The sequence below is a fragment of the Eulemur rufifrons genome, chromosome 2, assembly GCF_041146395.1.
Source record: "Eulemur rufifrons isolate Redbay chromosome 2, OSU_ERuf_1, whole genome shotgun sequence".
Classification (NCBI taxonomy): Eukaryota; Metazoa; Chordata; class Mammalia; order Primates; family Lemuridae; genus Eulemur; species Eulemur rufifrons.
Genome location: NC_090984.1, coordinates 30,068,840 through 30,090,623, shown reverse-complemented (window position 1 = coordinate 30,090,623; position 21,784 = coordinate 30,068,840). Strand labels below are relative to the sequence as shown.

The following is a 21,784-nucleotide window of genomic DNA, read 5'->3' as shown; positions in this document are numbered from 1 at the left end:
TTAGGGTAAGGCTGCTTGTGATTGGCCACACTAGTGATGCGACTATTTGAGCATCAGCCAAGTGTCTGTGCAGAATATCTGTAGCCTAGGAAAAAATATGTAGCCGCACAGTCTCAACACCAGTGCTATTGTCTTGAGAACTGCCCTTGCCTTTACCTCACTCCTCCGACTCGGCCGTGACTCTGTCTTTAACTGTGTCATTGGCTGTGTCTCCATGAGCCTTAGGCTGTAGACAGAATTAATGCCCCCATTTCCTGCCTCTCAGTGTGAAATTGTCCTCCTTTGGTTATGTCCTCATCCTGTCCGTCTTTCAAAGCCCAGATTGGACGCCAGCTTATCCATGTAGGCTTGCTTGATACCTACTTCCCCAGCCTAATGTCATTCCACCGTGAAATTTTCTTTTTTTTTTTTTGAGACAGAGTCTCACTCTGTTGCCCAGGCTAGAGTGAGTGCCGTGGCGTCAGCCTAGCTCACAGCAACCTCAAACTCCTGAGCTCAAGCGATCCTCCTGTCTCAGCCTCCCGAGTAGCTGGGACTACAGGCATGTGCCACCATGCCCGGCTAATTTTTTCTATATATATTTTTAGCTGTCCATATATAATTTCTTTCTATTTTTAGTAGAGGTGGGGTCTCGCTCTTGCTCAGGCTGGTCTCAAACTCCTGAGCTCAAACGATCCGCCCACCTCGGCCTCCCAGAGTGCTAGGATTACAGGCTTGAGCCACCGGGCCCGGCCTCCACCGTGAAATTTTCATAAGACGTTACTTGTCACTCTCCATCTGGTATTATGGTTTTCAGAATGTAAGCTCTGAGAGCAGCATCGTGGTTTATCTGTCTTTGCATCCTTGGTTGAATGGATATATGGCCAAATATCAGAATTATTTTTTTCATTCATTGTTTCTACCTTTTTGAGCTAGCTTCAAGAGATGACCTTAAAGAAATTCCGGAAAAGAAGAAACTGTAGATTGTGTTAAGATGACTAGAGCAGGAGCTGAGGAGATCTTTATTTCCTTTCTGTAATGCCTCCCAAGATGGCCATACTTTGCCAAGTGTTATGGGAAAAACACAACACTCAATGCGTTTTTTCTTATTCTCCCACTCAATGACAATCAACACAGAAGACTTCTGTGACCAAATGTGTGGAGGCTTTTCCCTACACATCAAACAAGCAAATCAGTTCTGCAGCAGACACCAGCTGAGTGTCCTCTAATTCAATTCCTGCACCGTCTACCTGGAGATAGCTCCAGATCCCACAGGTTGAGGGCTCAGTCTGCAAGACTGCCCCCAGACACCAGCTGCAAGTCCAGGCCTCCAGAACTCCTGAATAACTAGCTATAAACTGGGATTCCCACAACCCCCTCCTGGGGTTCAATTAACTTACCAGAGCAGCTCACAGAAATTAGGAAAACACTTACGTTTACTGGTTTATTATAAAGGATATTACAAAGGATACAGATGAAGGGATGCATAGGGTGAGGTATGGAGGAAGGGGCGCGAGGCTTCCATGCCCTCCTTGGGTGTGCTACCCTCCAGAACTTCCACGTGTTCAGCTATCCGGAAGCTTCCCAAACACTGTCTTCTCGGGCCTTTTATGGAGACTTTACTGGATAGGCATCGAAGCTTGGCCAACTGTGTCAAGTTGTGATTGGACAAAAAGGGTATTATCTAAATCTGGCAAAGCCTGTCTGTTCAGATTCTTCTTGGCCTCTCTGTGCAGAGTTCCTTCCTCCAGGGTATGGGATGGGCAGGTGAAAGGAAGACAGGGGATGGTCAGAGAGAAGAGATTCTGTTTTCTGAGGTCTAACATGTCCTAACACTATAATGAAAGACTGTAACAAGGGCTGTGGGAGTTACAAGCCGAAACCACTGGGCGAAAGCCAACATGTATCTCATAATGTCACACCAGATGTAATATTTTTTCTTGAGTTTGTTATGTCTGTATACTTACCCCTCAAGACTATCACAAAGACTTAAAAACGGACCTTGGAGAGCAATGTTCCTCATTATTTTTCCTTATGTGTTTTTCTATGGAAGTACGAGCCCAGGCTGGTGAAGACATGGACTAGATATTTGTGTGGGAGCTTAGGGGCACCCAGGAAGGAAAAAGGATTGAAGTCACCCGGATGCGCCCCACATACCCTCTCCTGTGGTGATTATTGCTTTTGACATCTTACTGCTTTGCTTTGCTTTCCAGCTCTTATAAGCTTGAGGAAAGGATACCTGTTCATGTATAATCTCGTGCAATTCCTGGGATTCTCCTGGATCTTTGTCAACTTGACTGTGCGGTTCTTTATCTTAGGAAAAGGTAAGTAAGGAATTTCAGGACTAATTTTCCCTTTTTGGTAGTTTGGCCCACTCCTCACCAAAGGTAACCTTCTCTGCCTTTGGTATTGATGATGACCCCCACATGTGTGTAGCACTTCCTGCCTTCCACTGTGCTTTCATAGCTCTTATTTCCCGTGGCCCTCTGAAACAAGCTGATGGGTATTCTTTCCATTTAACAGGTGAAAAAACAGGTTTAGAGATGGTAAAAAAAAAAAAAAAAAGTCTCATGTTTGCACAGCTAGCTGGAGGCACATCTTAGGCTACAATCCCTTTCTCTGTCCACTACTTGATAGTTCATTAATAGCTAAATAAATTGACATGCTACTTCCAGAAAGTTATGCAAGTCCAAAAGGGTTTTTACCCTTTTGGAGCCTAAATAGATTCTAAAACAGAATGAAAAGACTGCCATAAAGATATTAGTTCTTCCTAAATTAATTTATATGTTTAACAGAATCCTGGCCAAAGTAAATGCCAATGAAAAATTTTTGAGATTTTGATCAAAAGTATTCTGATATTTTATTTGGAAGAATAAATAGGTAATAAAATTTGGGGGAAGAAAGAGTAATGGGAGAGGACTTTTTCTGTCTGATATGAAAGTATGGTAATTAAAATAGTATATCATTAGTATAAGAGTAGACTAATCAATAGAGCAGATTAGGAGGCCCAGAAATAGCTCTTACATTATATATATATGTATGTGTGTGTATATATGTTTGTATGTGTATGTATATATACACAGGCATGTATCTGAATTACATATATGATAGAAGAGGAATCATGAATCATGGAAAGGAAATATTTTTTAATAATTTTTTATTGGATGGGAAATCTAATGTTTCCAAGGACAATTACTTAGCTTTGGGTACATGAGGAAGGCAAGAAATGTTTTACTCTTCTCACACTGTATATAAAAATAAATTTCCCCAAAGGATTTAAGAGTCATATTTCAAAAAATTAAATTAAATCCTAATAGAAGATGTAAGTAGGCCCGGCGTGGTAGCTCACGCCTGTAATCCTAGCACTCTGAGAGGCCAAGGCAAGAGGATTGTTGAGGTGAGGAGTTAGAGACCAGGTCCAGGAAAAATGTCACTTAAAATAACCCCCTTAAAAACGATACCAAAATTCCATTGTAAACAGTAACAAAAAGATTTTTTTTGTCATGAAAAGTGACATTTAAAATTATAAAAATAAATTTTTTATCATTTTTTTTTGCAACCACCCTCATAACCTCCAATTAAGAAACTATGTTTACTATGTTTATAGTTATCTCCCCTTATTACAGTGTACATTGTTCACTGGTGTAGAACAGTGACTACCACACAGCAGGCACTCAGTTCATTTGTTGAATTAAACAACTCTTTAGAAAACCAACAAAGACCATCAGGAGGAAAAGGTTAGCTTATTTCATAGAACCAGGATAAGTCACTAAGGAAGAAAGAGGCAGTGTCAAGAGTAAAGTCACTTGACAGTACACTATGGGAAATCTGCACGTTCCTATAATAGAGGTCTTCTAAAGAAGTAGTTAAAATATGTCATTCCTTAATTTGTGGATATAAGTGAGTAGAATAGTTGTATAGGTCAGCCTGAAGCATGTCACTAACCTGGTGACTGTGCCCTGGGAGCCACAGCCAGTGAACAAGGTCAGCAGTTACTCTTTGAGGACTCTAGCACACTAAGGCAATAAAGATTTTTTATCTTATATATAACAAAATAGAAGTTATAATTTTGCATTAATTCCTTAAAGAAAAGAATTAGTCAAATTTTGAACTTATTTATTGGTGGATTTTTCTGACAAAATTATATAGTAACACTAAAATGCCATTTTTCATTTCACATTTGACTGCAGTAAGATTGTAAATTGGATAATTTTTGCAAAAATACTAGAGAGATTCTTCAGTTCTTTTGCAAGGACCTCTTTTATTCATCTGATATTCAAGCTGTTCTCTTTTGAGGCTCCTACAGTGTTAGCTTTCTTGGTAACTGGCCCAACTCTGCCAGAACCTCGTTCAGCAGTATCTTTATGTGCCATTAAAACAGTTGTCCATCATTAATGTGATTGACTTCAGGAATAGCCTATGTCTTTTTAAAAGATTTTTAATTTCATTTTGCAATCTTTGTTCACATTGTTGAATGTTGCTGACAGTGGGAAGAATGAGGGACCAAGACTTGGATGCAGTAAATAGGCCTGTTCTTAAGTGGGGACAGACATTTAAACGGAGGCTAATTTTATACGTTGTTGGCGCATTAGTGATAATTTTTCAGCTGTAAGTTTTGCTTTTCTATGGAACCTCTTAACTCTAAATCTGAATTAACTTAATTTAATGATAAGTATGTGAAATATGATTCTCTTTGCCAGTGATTTTCATTTGCAGCTCTTGTGCCTTCCTTGGGGGCATTTGAAAATGCCTAATTTGAGGATGCTTGTTGGTTGTCACAGTAACTTGGAAGTACTACTTGCCTACTTCAACAGTCAGGGAGCCAGGAAGCCTAAAATTCCTGCAATATGCAGGACAAAAAATTATTTTGCACAAAACGTCCGTGGTGCCTTGGCTGAGAAACACTGCAAAGGAGAACGTAGGGATGCGGGATATCAAGGGAGCATCAGCAGGAAAAATAAAGGATTTTATATTCCACACCACTCGGAATTAATACCATATTTGCTAACCTCATAGAAGGTTATCATTTTAAATTATCATATAATCTGTCAACTATCTATTATAGTTTACTTAAACTTTCTTTATTCTTGGATGTGTAAACCATTTCTACTTTAATGCCTGTAGAAATAAATAATGTTTCAGAGAACAACCTTGTTCATAAAGATTTTTTAAAAGTCATTTTAGATTTTTTAAGTTAGGACACATGCTCAGAATAAGAATTATTAAGTCTGAAGATACAAACACAATTAAGGTTTTTGAAACCTAAATTTATTCAATATTTTTTTCTCTCTGCATTTATTTATAATTGTGCAGTTTTTGAGATTTGAAAAGACTAGATTGCATTCAATACATGTGATATAGTTTTAGCTTTGAATTAGATGAGATAATGAATCTGAAAAGAGTTATGTCTGTGCTTGATTCGTCGATTTTTCAGCATATAATAAGTGCATGAAGCCTAGGTGTGCTTTTTTCTTGCCTTTTAAAAATGAGAAAGGCAACAGGCTCCTGTAGTCTCAGCTCCTAGGGAGGCTGAGGTGGGAGGATTGCTTGAGCCCAGGAGTTCGAGCTCCGCTTGGGCAACATCCAGTTAGAAACTTGAATCTCACTGGATGTTTGTTATTTCTTTCCTTTCATGTAAATTCCTTTCATGTGAGAATTAATATGTTGGAATTTGCCAGTTGATTTACCCTTAATATTTATCTGTGCCCATAGAGTCCTTTTATGACACATTCCACACTGTGGCCGACATTATGTACTTCTGCCAGATGCTGGCAGTTGTGGAAACTATCAACGCAGCAATCGGAGTCATTAAGTCACCGGTGATACCTTGTCTTATCCAGGTATTAAGCAGTTGAGCTCAAGGGTCGGGAATGAAAGATTTCATTATTTACCTAGTAGGTATGTCACACTTGGCAAAGAATTAGTAAAAACAATTAATGAAAACACCTGGTTCTACTCCTGTGTGTGCACTGTTTTATCTGAACAAGAAGGAAAATTGTAAACTTCAAGGATATTTTCCAAAAGTAGACTTTTACCATTTCAGGTCTATTTCATTTTTTTTATAACATCCTCATGAAATCACTAAATTATACAGAAACAGCTTTAAAGCTAAGGAAATTTGATTCTCAAGTAGGAGCAGAAAAACCTACCCTCAATTTCCTTAGAAATGTCTTGGTCTCCTCCCACCTCGGGTAGAGGATGGCGGTCAAATACCTAGGAACTCTTTTCACTTTGGAAATGAGCAGCTTCCAAAGATTGTAAAACCAAAGAAACAGGCACTGGCAGCAAGAAACAGCAGAACAGCAGACTGTACACCGGTGTGGTGGTGCGCGCCTGTCGTCCCAGTCACTGGGGATACTGACGCAGGAGGATTCAGATATGAGTATTATCAGATGTAGACAAGAAAATAATCATGTTTAAAGAGAACTTGACGATTTGAAGAGGAAACAATAAACTAAAGAATAAGTAAGCAGATCTGAAAAGGAGGCAAATAGACCTTCTATTAATGAAAAATACTGTCATCAAGTCTTAAATTTAATAGACAGTTTTTGTGGTAGATTAACACAGCAGAAGAGAAAATTCCCAACTGTTTGAGATACAGAGTGGAATAGTGAGCACAAAAAGTAAATATGCAGACAAACTGTCCTTGAATTGTAAGACTCAATATTATAACAGTCAGTTCTCGTACTTACCTATACATTAAATACAATTCCAATCACAGTCTAAAAAATCTTGGAATGTGCCAAGAAAATTCTAAAGTTTTGTGGAAAAGCGGAGGTCTACCCAGGATAGTAGCAGTATTATCAACAGCTAAAATGTGCAACTCGTGTCCATCGACAGGTGAATAGATAAGAAAAATGTGTTCTATACATATGGTAGAATATTATACAGCCTTAAAAACAAAGGAAATTCTGACATTGCTACAACATGCATGAACCTTGAGGACATTATGCTAAGTGGAATAAGCCAGTCACAGCAAATCACATACTGCAGGATTCTACTTACATGGAGTACTCAGAATAGTCAAAAATCATAGAAACAGGAAGTAAAATGGTATTTGCCAGGGGCTGGGGGTATAGGGAGTTATTGTTTATTTTGGTCATAGTTTCAGTTTTACAAGATGAAAAGAGTTGTGGAGAGGGATGGTGCTGATGATTGTACAGTATGAATGTATTTGATACCACTGAGCTATACACTTAAAATGGTTACAATGGTAGATTTTGTGTTGTTTATATTGTACCACAATAAAAAATGGAGGAGAAAAAAAATGTAAAAGGGCCAGGAATATTCATCTAAGAAGAACCCAAGTTGGGAGACTTACCCTACAAGAAATTAAGACATTATAAGGATTTAGTAAAGCTAGGTGCAGTGGCTCGTGCCCGTAGTCCTGCTACTTGGGAGGCTGAGGCGAGAAGATCACTTGAACCCAGGAGTTGGAGACCATCAGGAGTAGAGTGTCTATCATATATGGGAATGCCTTACAGCAGTGAGTGAATAGACTATAGTCACAGGCATCAACATAGATCAATCTCTGGGCTATAACTCTTTGAGTAAGAAGCAAGTCACAGAATAGTACGCATAGCATGATTTCAAAAAATTTTTAAAACAGGCAAAATGAAACAACGTACTGTTTAGGAATACACATACAAACAGTAACCTGTAACGAAAAGCATGATTAACACAGGAGAGCAGTTACCTGGGGGGGGGGGGGGCGGGGTGCCATGCTTGTGGTGGTCTATTTCTTAAATTGGGTTATGTAGACCCAAATTTTTACTTGGCAGTATTTTTTAAACTGTGTTTAAATGTGTGTGTGTTTTTAATATACTATTTATGACATACTTACACACATGCACAAATGCTGCACCTGCCTAGTCACAAAGACTGGGTGGGCACTTTGACTTATTTTAAAACTGGAGCAGGATTAAACTAGTTGAGCTCAGTCTTTTCTATTTACCTTGCGTTTAGTGGGGTCAGGTTTCAGATAACACATTTATATAACTTTTATATATATTTTATTAACGTTTTGCTCTCTTTTGGGTCTTTCTAATAGCTTCTTGGAAGAAATTTTATTTTGTTTATCATCTTTGGCACCATGGAAGAAATGCAAAACAAAGCTGTGGTTTTCTTTGTGTTCTATTTGTGGAGCTCAATTGAAATTTTCAGGTGGGTAGAAATGCCAGGTTGGTGATTAAATGCTTCCCCCTCTCTGGAGCAGCTCTGTTCTTTGGGGCGTTGCTGTCTTAGCCAGAGTCTCATTTGGTTTGGCACTGAGATTACATATGTGAAGAATTCTAGCTGCATTTATGTGCTCTGCAAAGTTGAGGAAGATTTATTTTAAAGCAGCCATTGGATCATAATTCTAGCCTGGGCATTAGGGAGCAGAGGGAGAGAACCAGAAAAATGAAAGACCCATCTTCCTGTGGCTTCGGGACCTTGCTGTCTTGGAAAGAGAGGACCTGTCCATGTGCAGAAATTCTTGAAAGTGCTGAAGAAGCATAAGGTTGAAGGAGCAATCCAGGTTGGATAGAACTAGTTAACACTAGCCTTCTAGAAGGGATGGTAGAAATGAATCTTATACTATAAGATTACTGAAGTTTGAATTGTTGGCTTATCTAATTTTTCCATTCTCAGTTTCAGTAGAAGAAATATCTTTTAAAAAACTGATCCAGTTAAAGTAGGTGTAGTCTCCTTTACCAGACCATACATATTCTGTATTCTTCCCTTTTCAGTCAAGTGGAAGAAGGATTTTGCAAATGAACTCCTCAGCTCTTGGTTTGCTGGTGTTTTGACAAAGTTGGTCATCGAGAGGAAGAACAGGCAGGAGCAGCCTTAGATTGTTTCTTAACTGTGGCCCCTGCCCCATGGCACCCAGTGTGCCCTCCAGTATACTTGATATAAAGGAGAAGCAGAGTATAGGTCCTTAATGTTATCTTACTACTTGGGAAGAAACAAATTTCTTTTCTTATGAGATCTCCTTTAGAATAGAGTATGTCTGATTCTAGATTAGAGGTCTTTTGTATACTTCAATTTTGATAACAATTCATTTATCCAAAGATAAAGTATCTGACTTCCTTACCCACTGGGAACATAGATCAGAACTAGCAATAAAGCCAAAAGGCTTCTGAGCATGCAGTCCATGTGCTGAACAAAGAGGGTTCCTTTGAGACCTGAACTTAGCCTGCCATTAAAGAGAGTTCACATCCTTTGAAAATTTAGGGAATAGCATGATGGGAGTTTGTGGGGAGATTGCCCAGAATTATAATTCTGTTCTGAAGAAGCCACGTGTGACTAATTGAGAAATATTCCTTCTGCTTGAATGATATTCTCGGGTTGTATTCAGAACCTGAAGTGGCTTTTAACATTGGAATTACTTATTTTCAACAGGTACCCCTTCTACATGCTTTGCTGCATCGACATGGATTGGAAAGTGCTCACATGGCTTCGTTACACTGTGTGGATTCCTATATATCCTCTGGGATGTTTGGCAGAAGGTACTTTCAGGAACTCTAGGTTTCATAGCTTAGCTCCAAGGGGTGCCCAGTATCTGAGAGACCAGTCGTTTCTTCCCCTCTCTACCAGCCTTCTGATAAATGGAGGGTTGAACTTTTCAGGGATTTCTTCCTGTTGGCTTCCTTCCATAGTCCTCTTGGTACCCACACCTCCAGGCAAGTAGCTCATTTTGAAAGGTTAGGAAGCCACGTGGGCATATACTGCATGCTTCTTATTTATACGGTATTTTTAATATTCCAAAGCAGGTCTTATTGATGACTTCATTTTATTCTGACAAACACCTAGTCAATTAGTGAGGTGTAGGGATCTTTCACTCCATTTCTTAGAATAGGAAACTGAAGTCCGGTGCCATGGCTGTTCCTCACTCATCTCTCTGTTGACAGCTTGGAAGCTTATGTCTTAGGAAAACAAAGAGGATAAAAGAAGAGGCATGAGCTTTCTGTACAAAGCGGGGAAGGAAGCATTTCCAACAAACCTGGAACGGAAACTTTGAGGGCTGGAGGCTGAACTGTCATTAGATATGACTTTCATTTGCTTCCAACAAGTTCTTGTTTCTCCTTTCAGCTGTCGCAGTGATCCAGTCCATTCCAATATTCAATGAAACAGGAAGATTCAGTTTTACATTGCCATATCCGATGAAAATCAAAGTTAAATTTTCCTTTTTTCTTCAGATTTATCTTATAATGTTATTTTTAGGTAAGTATTGGCTGCGTAATACAGACTTTTTCTTGTCACTTCTTAGAGAGTAGAGTTAAATGATTCAAAAATTTAAAAGTCCTTATTAAAATTCTTGTTTCCAAAAGAGTAGGGTAGAGTTAGAGAAAGATTACTGTGCAGAAACAGATCCACGACGAGAATGTGTTAGGGTATGGAATGATTTCTTCCCAAATCGCCAGTGGTTGAACTATGCTCTTGGGAGTGCTCTTGGTTACTGGGAGTATACCGCACAATATATTTCTTGTTTAAAACAATGTAAGGAGCCCTTTTAAAATAAAGTAAGCAGCTCATTTTACTTTGACTAATTTCAGTAGCACATTCCCTATGCCGAGTTTGTAGAGACGATAATACAACTGACAGCAAGGAGGGAAGAAGGTAGTGACGTCCCCTGAGCAGCCAAGGGTTGTCATTAAGCCTCCACCTGACAGTGGGAAAGCCCCCTGCTCCTCATGGAGAGCCTGCTCACTATCAGTTTATGTTTATATGAAATCATAAATTCCTGCCTTAATTCATAAAAACTAAGAACTAAAAGAAGAGGAAAAGAAGTAAACCTAAATTATTATAGATTTGAGAAATTTAAAAGCCTTCCTAACTATAAGGACTCTTTGTTTTTTTTTTTTTGGCTAAATTTTTTATTAGTAATCAATGTTTGATATTTTATAAATGCAACTATATGTGATCCTACCGAGATTATATATACTATATACATAGATGTGAAAAGACATACACCCTTGTATATAGGTTAAATATAACTTTAGAAAAAGAAATCATTTTTTCTTACAAGAGTAGGCAATTTAATATTTCTTGATTTTAATATATCAACTGAGAAAATAAAAACAATCAGAATGGAAGGAATTTTGTCATTAAATATATTTGGGAGGAGAAAAAATTATCATACATAGAACTTCACACATTTAAAGATAACCTCCTAACTGGTACCTTAAAAGGTATTAAAGTTCTAATATCTTTTAATGTTAATTTATGTCTTTTCCCTGCTTTATTTCACAAAAGACTTGAGGTGGCCCTAAATGAGCATAGCTGTCTGGTTTCCTAAGCACAGAAAGATGCCACAATAGATAGTATATTAGTTCTCTATTGCCGTGTAACAGATTACCCCATTAGTAGCTGAAAAGAACACACATTTATCATCTCACACAATGTCTGGGTCAGGAAGCAGCCTGGCTGGCTGTTCTGGCTCAGGGTCTCTCATGAGGTTTCAGTCAAGCTGTCAGCTGGGGCTGTGGTTTCTGGAGACTTGAGTGGGGCCAGAGGATCTGCTCCAAGCTCACTCTTGTGGCTGTTGACAAGAGGCTTCAGTTTCTTGCTACCGTACGGCTCCACACGGCTGCTCATGGCATAGCTTCCCCCAGAGCTAGTGGTCAGAGGGAGAACCAGAAGCCACAGTGCCTCTTAGAAACCAACCTCAGTAGTGATGTGACATCACACCAGTATAATGTGGGTTGGTCTGTATGAGGAGACTACTTGAGGGTATGAAATAACGGGAGGTGTGGGAATTGCTGGGGATCCTCTTGGAGGCTAGCTGCCCCAGACAGAGAGGAAGACCACAGGAAGCCAGAAAGCTCAGTGGTCTTGGTCATTTAGTATCGAGGGAGAAGAGACCTACCCCATAGCTTTAGGAGCCCTCAACATACCAGTACATGCAGGGGTACAGTTAAATTATATACATCATGGGTCCAGGTCATTTGCAAAAGGTTAAATTTTATTCCATTCATATTTTCTGTTTCAGGAAAGGGTATAATCCCTCTCAGAAAGATTTCTAACCAAAAATGTTAAAATGTTTTGGCCTTTGAAGACAGTAAGCTTCAGTTTGGAAAATGCACTTATTAAGAATTCTTTACCTCTATTACTGTATAAATTTACTATTACTGTAACCAGACCCCATGAAATTGGTGTAATGAAAGTGATAAAGAGGAAAAACTATTGGAAAGTCTCTTAATATTTTACTAAAAAAGTTAGGGGGGTAGAAATACTCCAATGTGTAATAACCCTAGGATCTTTTCTTCATGTTGTTTATATTGTTTTAAACTATTTGCAAGATTTTATGCCCATATTTAGTTTGTCTGCACTGAATAGGTAGTTGTTCTTATTCTTATGAATAGGTAGAATGAAATAAATCCTAAATTCACATTTATAGTTTTGAAGCAGTATAGATACCAGTTAACATTGGTATGCAAGTCAAAGCACTTTTTAAAACATACACCCATTCCCTCACAATAAGTCTTATTGTAAAGACTTATACTTTTAACTCGTTGTATAAATGAGGAAACTGAGGTGAGGTTAAGCTACCGAACTGTCAGTGGACAAGCGGGATTGAAACTTGTTTCTGACTCTGAAATCCTGTGTTTCTTAATTTACTGAATTATACCTTCTAGAAAAGTGTCTGATGCCTTTTAGACTATTGAATAATACATAACCTTGAGTAGCCTAGAATTTAAAATTAGGTTGATTTTGCACTTCCTGTTTGTGCATTTCACTGTATGTAAATTTTACCTTAAAAGAAAGAAAAAGAATATTGAGCTATACTTAATGAAGTGTTCAGGGGGAAGTGTACTGATGTCTGCAACTTACATCGAAATGCATCAAAAATGAGATGGCTACAGGGATGAATAGGTATGTGATAAAGCAAATAGAGTAAAAAGTTAAGTTTAAATCTAGGTAGTGTTCACTGTACAATGATTTAATCATTTTGCATGGTTGAAAATTTTATAATATCAGAAAAAATTAAGTGTAAACCCACTGAGGAAAAATTGGGTTGTCTCTAGTGCATTGTTACTGATTTGTTCTAAGTTGTACTTCCTGAACAGCTGCAGTAATCTTAGTGCTGTGGAAAACAGACAACTAGAGACTGTCCCTGCCCCAGGAGCTACTGGTTATAAATAGACAAAGATAAAAGATTCTCATTTCTAACTGGCCTCTTCTCTTTTGCAGGGTTATACATAAATTTCCGTCACCTTTATAAACAGCGCAGACGGCGCTATGGACAAAAAAAGAAAAAGACCCACTAGAAAGAGAGATTTAGATGGCTTCTTGCCAGTTTGAGCCTAATCTACGATTCTTACAGTTTTACCTTCTTGTACCAATGTAAACGTTTTTTTAAAGTTACATGATTAAATTCTTAGTGAGACTATCTTCGTTTTCCCCAGTAACATTCCTGAATTTACTGTATTATCTTAGTGTAGTACTTGCATGACATGGATTCCTGATATCTGATGACAGATTCATTCTTGTGTATTCGGTTAACAACAGCAAAAGGCTCAGCCCACCCCCGCCGCACCCATTCCACTTCTTGTCCAGTCTGTCTGTCTGGTACCTGCCAGAGATACTCTTTCAGTGCTCTGTGTTTATAGTGTACTGACCGTTCTTACAGTTGGGATTTGTTCTTTTTAGCTATTGGCTTGTGACAAAAAGCAAGATTATATTGCTCTATAGAAGGCTGGTAAAAATGACTCAGGCAGGACCTAATACATTCTGTACCCAAGCGGTTACTTGTTGAGTGGGGTGGCATTGACTTAGAAAATAAAGTGGAGTCATTCATTCGTAAAACATTTCTAAGCGAGAGTGGGGCTAGAGAACATGTTTTACGTCAGAATCTTTGAGCCTAACGACATCTGTTACTGCGGTGCTTAGCAGTGTGGGCATTGGAGAGGCACAAGATGATTTGAGAGAAACCAGTCAGCACCTTGGAACACTATGACCACGTCATTCCTAGCTAAATCAGAACTGTTGTCAACACTAAAGAAAGATGAAACATTATTTAGAAAGCAATGGGATTATAAGAGTGACAAACTCAAATGACAGCAGGGGTCAGAAGGGAACACAAATATGTAGGTCAAACCAGCAGTAACGCAGCTGCTGGCAGTGCAGCCTGTGACAGACTGGCAGGATCAGAGTAGGCCAGCCCTGCCTCCGAATTCTGGCTTGAGCTGTGCACAAACAGAAATGTGTCATTTCCTTCCCCTGTGCTGGCTGAGCCCATTTACTTGTGTACTTGTCTAGTGAGGGGTGGGACTGTACATTTTGAATAGACCTCAAAACCCTTGCTTTCATTCTGCTGCTAATAGACTGGCTTTTTTACCTGTTCGCAGAAAGACACTGAAAACAGAGCAGGAACTTTGGTTGGAGAACCACCAGCTGATCTTTTAACAATGATTCTGGGCTAGACATCCACCAAAAGGGGAATGAAAACAAATCTAGACATCTAGTTGGCCATTGTAAAAAAAAAAAGTCAGTTTCCTCTGATACATTCCAAGTAAACCAAGTAAAATGTGTTAGAAGTAACACTTGTATAAATAAATGAATTTAAGGCATAAGCTCCTTCTGTTCTGCCATTCCCATTGTTCCTGGGGGAAAGGAGACCCAATGAGTTAATGCTGTTTCACTGAGCCCAAAATGGAAACTTAGATTGACCTAAAACGTCTAATTAGCATAGGGAGGCTGACTTTTTAAAAAAATTCATTGCACTGAAGGATATTTTGCATGTCTGTAACATCTGTCAACACTTGTGTTTGTATTGATTTCTCATGTTCTTTCAACTCTGTGTAATTGGGCACATCAGCTTTGCAGTAGATTGTGCTGCATCCTCGTGGCAAAATTCTGTATTCTCAGTGATTGTTACACCCCCTTTATGCTGTCTGAGAAAGTGAAAGGTTGTGTATTTCTATTAAAACATTTACAATCAAAATCCTGATAATTTGTGTCTAAACATCATTTAATCTAATGGTTTTCCAGCTGTTAGTGATGAAAGTCGTTTGTTCAGGTAAAATTTTATGTGGCAGTTGAGCACATGAAACTGGAAATAGTTGCTCTGGTTGAAGCCTGAGGAAGTTATACTGAAGGTGCGCGGAGCAAGTGGAAAAGCATTGATGTTCTAAGTAAGGCCTTGAGAAGTTGCCAAGGTCATGACTTACCCAAGGTCATGATGCTAGCTGATAAACTGGAACCATAACTGACTTTGGAATCAGTAATCTGTCTAAATCTGCTGGGCAGAATCTTGCTTAGTCAATGAGGCCTAATCAGTGTCAGAAACAAGGACGTCAATGTGGAAATTGAAATTATATTCAAGTGGTAGGACAGACCAAAAGGCAAAGGACCATTACTTGCATAGTGAAACCATATTATAAAAAATCCAGTATTTTATTTTCATTAAAAAAAAAAACTTGGAGAAACAGAAATCATTTTACACGTGTCAGCTCTTAAAAAGTCTGTATCTCAAGATATACCAAAAGCACCTGAGGGCTATGACCACATTTTGCCCAAAGTTCTAAGAAAAGTTCTGAAACTTAGTGGTGTTGGGTTTGTACTTAGCCCCAAACAGCCCGAGTTGCTCATCCCAAGCATAAAGCTTGAAAGTGCCCTTAGAGTTGAGATATAAAACTGGAGCGAAGAGAAGAGCCAGAGAACCCTTGCCGGTCAGGTTTCCTGAGGAAGGTTGGGGGAGCTCTGTGCTCATCAGTCATTCAAGCTTCTTAGCAGATGTGCCCATCATGGGAGCAACAGCTGTCTTTGGGGCTTAAAGAGTATGAGCCCCAGAAAGCTACAGTTAAAGCCCAACCAGCCAGCCACCCTTCAGACTGTTCTCACACTTACGTCACTGAAAACAGCAAGCGTGGTCCTTCTGTGGCAGCCTCAGGGAAGTCTTTCGGTGGCTGTTCCAGAGGTGAACATACTGGAAACCAAATCATTTTCAGTTGAAATGAAAAAAGGAAGGCTCCAAGAGTCAGCTTCACATTCTGTCACTGCTGCTCCCAGAGAAGTCTGTATGCAAAGGTGTGATGTTCTGGTCATAAGCCGCATACTCGGAGGTGCCAGTACTGGCCAGCTTGAGCTGCTGGGCCGCGTGGGTCAGCTGGAATGCAGCATCGGGGTGGGCTGTGTCGGGCAGCAGCGTGCACTCCCTTTCCAGCATGTCAGCCACCCCTTTCAGGAGGTCCAGGAAACCAAAGGCCAGGGCAGCCTTTCGTAAACGGTTTAGCTCCTGAACAAGACAGAAAAAACCAGTGTTGTGAAATGTGTTCTCCTCATCACATACTTTCTAAGTGCTCAACTTAGATAAGTTATCCTTGACCCTGAACTTTAGGGAACATTTTTATATGAGAACAGATGTTTATACAGAGATGCCAATAATGAGAGTGTGATGGCGTAACGGGGAAGTGGTTCTTCTACAGGTGACTGGATCAAGCTAAGGAGGACAGTGAGCTGCCTCCAGCACAGGCTGTCATCATCACAGCTAATGAGCATTTATGCCATACATGGTATAAGCCCTTTGCATACATCATTTCATTTACTCATAACTATACGAGGATTACTTTTCCTCTGTTACTCAGGTATGGAAAAGACTTGCCCCAAATCTTGCTCTTAACTCTCTGGTGTCTCTCTGGCAGGGCCTAAGACTGAAAAGACTACCACAAAAATAATGGCTGGGCAGTGGGTGGAAGCACAGAAACACAAAGTGCCCCATCAACCACTTAGTGATGTGCGCAAGTTGTGCAGCCTCTCTGGGTCTCAAAGGCCTCACTTACACAGTGAGGAAGGTAACCCCTTCCTTGCCCACGGCAGGGCTGAAGCAGTCAGTTGCTAGAGGCCCTCCCCAGCTCTAACATGTAGGATTATACAAAACCAGAAAAGAAAAATGGGTTCTCTGACCACCTCTCTACTATCATCTGTTAAAAAAGTTCAGAAGAAGGTCCAAGAACAAGTGTGTCATCCTGAATAGACCACTGATGACCGTGTGTAGAAAGCTCTGTGCGGAGATGGGTTGCAGCCACGGAGTGCCTACCAGGGCCTCTGTGGGTTGTGGGCTTCAGTAAGGGAGGGACGTGGCTGGCTGAGCAGCTCTCTGGTTGAACTCTGATTAAATAAAGCTGCTTTTGCTTGATTTTACCAGCTTGTTATGTAATCAGGTTTGAAGACCACGGTAACAAAGGTGACGAGATAACACCCAGACAAGGCAGCATCTACGTTCTCTGGAAGAGAGGCTAGCCTGAGGCTGGCTGTGTGTGCCATATTTTAGGATTAGCAGGCCAGGACACAAATGACAATACAGCACACCTGCTGCACATAATTTAATTTTGGCCAAACACCAGAAGGACGGGAGAAACAAGGACTGAGCTTAAACATCCCCCACTCCCCCTCACCCCTGTAAATTAATAATTTCTTCACCAGTGTTCTGGATTAGCTAGCTCTGATTCTGAAGGGCCATCCCCTTTGCAATTCATAAATTTGCAATTTTAGAAGTCATTCCTGGAAGCAGCTTCCCTGGTGTAGTAAGAACATTCTGGGCAACTCCTCATCCCAAGAAGCCACATACACTGGTTGCCTGGAGTTGGACTGGATACCCGTATGGGAGTGGTGAGGAGGGTTTAGGGCCATGACCCACAAGTCCTTTCAGCTGCTTTCCTCAGCCACTCACAGCAGCACCAACGCAGAAACCCCCCTACTGTACAGAACAAGGCCATTTAAACCCTTCCAATTCTTAGATTTTAGGGCAGGAACAGACCTATCACTTCTACTGCCTTTACCTGATGAAAAAAACTGAGACACAAGTCCTATGTTTCTAATCCCTGCCCATGTTCACGCTGCTATCTCGCACGTTTACTACTGTGAACCATTTATTTTGGGCACATCGCCTGGGCACACCCTCTTCCATTATAATTCTGACAGTCTCACCTTATAGAATGTCTGTGTTTTTTCAGGTAGTTTCCTTGCATTTCTTAAAATCTTCTGTACATCTGTCTATTCAGGATAAAAAAAAAATCCAATATTAGAATTCTGTGGTAAAAAAGGGGAAAGAATACAAAAGGATGGCTCTAAATGGTAAAGAAATGTGAATGAGAACAGAGGTATGAAGTCAAGATGAGGATCTCTTCTCAGTTAATGTCAGAGTTCTTTTAATAAAACATTAATAAAGCACTCCCTCCTTCAAAAGGCTTAACGATAAAAGAAATCCCTTAACAGAAATGAACTTGTCTCACAAAAATATACTCAGTAAACCCATACATCCATAGCCAGCTGCTTCTTTCCAAAGACCATTCAATGAGGAAAAAGTAGTCTCTTAAATAATTGGTGCTAGGACAACTGGATATCCAACATGCAGAAGAATTAAGTTGGACCTCTCCATCACACCATAAATAAAAATATTAACTAAAAATGGATCAGAGGCCTAAATGTTAGAGCTGAAACTATAAAACTCTTAGAAGAAAACAGGAGTAAATCTTCATGACCTTGGATTTGGCAATGATCTCTTAATTATGACACCAAAAGTATAGGCAACAAAAGCAAAAAGCAGATAAATTTGACTTTATCAAAACTAAAAACTTCTGGCCGGGCGAGGTGGCTCGTGCCTGTGATCCTAGCACTCTGGGAGGTCGAGGCAGGAGGACTGCTTCATGTCAGGAGTTCTCTACTAAAAATAGAAAAAAATAAAAAATAGGCATGGTGGTACATACTGTAGTTCTAGCTACTCGGGAGGCAGAGGCAGGAGGATTGTTTGAGCCTAGGAGTTTGAGGTTGCTGTGAGCTAGGCTGACACCACGGCACTCTAGCCCTGGCAACAGAGTGAGACTCTGTCTCAAAACAAAACAAAAAAAAAACAAATCAAAAACAAAAAAACGGAAGAACTTTTGTGTGCATCAAAGGACACTATCAAGAGTATGAAAAGACAACCCACAGAATGGGAGAAAATATTTGCAAACCATATATCTGCTAAGGGTCTACTATCCAGAATATAAAAGAAATCAACAACAAAAAGACAAACAACCCAATTAAAAAATAGACAAAGGACCTGAATAGACACATTTCTCCAAAGGAGATATACAAATGGAAAATAAGCACATGAAAAGATGCACATTACTAGTCATTAGGGAAATGCAAATCAAAACCACAAAGACATACCACACACCTACTACAATGGCTAACGGAAAATAATGAGTACTGGCGGGGATGTGGAGAAACTGGAACACTTATACATTGCCAGTGGGAATGTAAAATGGTGCGGCTGCTGTGAAAAAGCATGGCAGTTCCTCAGTAAGTTAAACAGAACTACCATCTGACCTAGCAATCCCATTCCTAACTATATACCCAAGAGTACTGAAAACAAGTGTTCAGACAAAAACATGTACATGAATGTTCATAACAGCATTAGTCACAATAGCAAAAGGTAATCCTAATGTTCATCAACTGAGTGGGATAAACAAAATGTGGCATAAAATGGAATATTATTCAGCCATAAAAAGGAATGAGGTACTGATACATGCCACAACATGAATGAACCTTGAAAACATGCTAACTGAAAGACGCCAAATACAAAAGGTCACAAATTATATGATTCCATTCATATGCAATGTCTAGAATAGATAAATCCACAGAGACAGAAAGCAAACAGGTGGTTGCCAGGGCCTGGGAGAAGTGGGGAATGTGTAATGACTTGTTTGATGGTATTGAGCAAAGAATTTCCTTTTGAAGTAATTAAAATGTTCTGGAACTAGATAGTGTGTGGTGATAGTTGTGTAACATTGTGAATGTACTAAATGCCTCTGAATTGTACACTTGAAAATGGTTGAAATGGTACTTTTCATGTTATGTGTATTTTACCAAAATAAAAAAAATACACCCAGGACCAAAATAAAATTTAAAAAGTAACTTAAAAACTCAGCTATATAACTGGTGATAGAATTGGTTCTAATTATCCCTGTGACAAGGAGGTGCTGTGGTCGGGGACAGCAGGAAAAACTAAGACCCCGATTTTCCAACAAAGAGCCCTGTGCCCGATTAGCCATGGCAGGCTATGGTTCAGTCTCTGAGAGAGCTTAAAGGGACTATGCAGTCAACAACTACTTTTGTTGTCCAGTTGGCCTGATGGCCTCTTTTCATTTGGCTTAGGCTGGACTCACTGGAGGAACAAATGTAAATAAAGGTGCTCAAAGGAGAAAAAAGTATGAAGAATGATTTTTAAAAATAGGTATAAATGACTTTATGTCAATGGAAGGAAAAATGTCCCTGAGTACCTTGGCTGAGTACCTGGCTTGTGTTCTACTGTAGGGATAGAAGAAATAACCATGAAGACTTTTAAATCTTTTTCAAAACTGCTGTTAAAGACAACATCCATTATGTTATTCAATGCCTCACCATGTCAAAAAAATTTTACATTAAATTTCAATGTCAGGAAAATATGGCTCCTTAGAAGAAGTGACATGCTTCCTTTTATCAGACAAGAAAAACTATATAACCCAACATGTTTCTTGTTTGACCTTGGTAGCAGGAAGCTCAGAGCCAAACTGCACAAATACAATTATCATTTTGCCTCAGGTTCCTGGCACAATTGTGTTCCTTCTTCCTCTAGGATTCTTACTGCTTTAAATTTTGTAAAAAATGATTTTTGCTATATATGTTTTACTGTAGGCCACCTCAAATCATTTTTGAAAATAATGACAAACATTAGAAGTAAATTAATTTCTAAGTATCAAAGGAAAGGAAAATCAAATCAAATGTCTGCCTTCCTGCCCAAATGCCTCCTCCTGTCCCCAGTGGAAAGCAACATAATGGTAATATTACCTGCAGGCCACTGGGTTTGATCCAGACAGTCACATTCTGGGCATAACTGCGTTTGTTTTTGGGCTGCAGGGGGAATGGGCTCTTATTGTCATCCTCACCATAAGGGTTTTCTTTAGCATCTTAAAAGAAAAAGACGTTCTTGAAATGACATCTGGCAAAATACAATCAACTACATTTCCAATTAGGCTAGAAGCTCTTTGAATCACTCAATCTTTTATATCCTATTACTTTGTTAATTAAGAAAATCCATTAACTTCAGTCAGGTTGGGGGACCAGTTCTCAACAGAAAGCCACTGATGTAAGAAACCAATCAACTGAGGCCCATGTAAGTGAAAACAGCTTCATGTTTTTAAAGAAACAAGCTTCATTTATCTGCTTTATATAGTAAGTATATGTATTTTATAGTAAAATATATACACATGTATGGCAAAATACACATTTAAAATATATACATGTACATATATACTGCAATTCTATATAGTCTAGCCCAGAGCCCTCCAACAGAACCTTCTGTGATGATGGAGATGTTCCAAACCAGTGCTGTCCAACAGGGTAGCCACTAGCTACTGAGCACTTCACAGGTGGCTCATGTGACTGAGGAACTGAATTTTAAATTTTGTTTCATTTTAATTAAATTTAAATAGCCTCATATGGCTAGTAGCTACCAGATTAGACGGCATAAGTCTATACACATTAAAAAAATTAAAGAGGAAAATTATATATAGCCAAACTAAGGAAAAGGGCAAGAGAAGAAATACTTTTATTGGACCTGACTCCAGACCTACTGAATCAGAATCTTTGGCCCTCACCGAGATTTTGAAACAAGTTCTTCAGGTTTGTTTATTTATTTATTTTGAGTTGACATGTAATAATTGTATCTATTTATGGGATACAGAATGATATTTCAACACACATATACGATGTGTAATGATCAAATCAGAGTAACTGCCGTCTATCACCTTAAACATTTGTCATTTCTTTGTGTTTTGAACATTCAAAATCCTTTCTT

At 39.3% G+C, this 21,784-nt stretch overlaps 2 protein-coding genes across 11 annotated transcripts in view; one reads left to right on the top strand and one right to left on the bottom strand.

Annotated features, from left to right (window-relative positions):
• HACD3 (3-hydroxyacyl-CoA dehydratase 3) overlaps positions 1 to 14,317 on the top strand; it is a 44,036-nt gene extending 29,719 nt beyond the window's left edge. The window contains exons 6-11 of the mRNA XM_069458810.1: positions 2,193 to 2,303; positions 5,692 to 5,819; positions 8,030 to 8,142; positions 9,364 to 9,470; positions 10,054 to 10,185; positions 13,156 to 14,317. Of these exons, the coding sequence (XP_069314911.1) occupies positions 2,193 to 2,303; positions 5,692 to 5,819; positions 8,030 to 8,142; positions 9,364 to 9,470; positions 10,054 to 10,185; positions 13,156 to 13,232 (668 nt within the window). The 3' untranslated portion in view covers positions 13,233 to 14,317. The remainder of the gene's footprint in view (positions 1 to 2,192; positions 2,304 to 5,691; positions 5,820 to 8,029; positions 8,143 to 9,363; positions 9,471 to 10,053; positions 10,186 to 13,155) is intronic.
• Positions 14,318 to 15,319: 1,002 nt separating this feature from the next.
• INTS14 (integrator complex subunit 14) overlaps positions 15,320 to 21,784 on the bottom strand; it is a 33,375-nt gene continuing 26,910 nt past the window's right edge. For 9 of the 10 annotated variants that reach the window (XM_069458718.1, XM_069458727.1, XM_069458773.1 and 6 more), the window contains 3 exons: positions 20,776 to 20,894; positions 17,893 to 17,958; positions 15,320 to 16,201 (listed from right to left, as the gene is read on the bottom strand). In XM_069458718.1, the coding sequence (XP_069314819.1) occupies positions 15,950 to 16,201; positions 17,893 to 17,958; positions 20,776 to 20,894 (437 nt within the window). In that variant the 3' untranslated portion in view covers positions 15,320 to 15,949. The remainder of the gene's footprint in view (positions 16,202 to 17,892; positions 17,959 to 20,775; positions 20,895 to 21,784) is intronic. The other variant, XM_069458709.1, reaches the window with a different exon arrangement.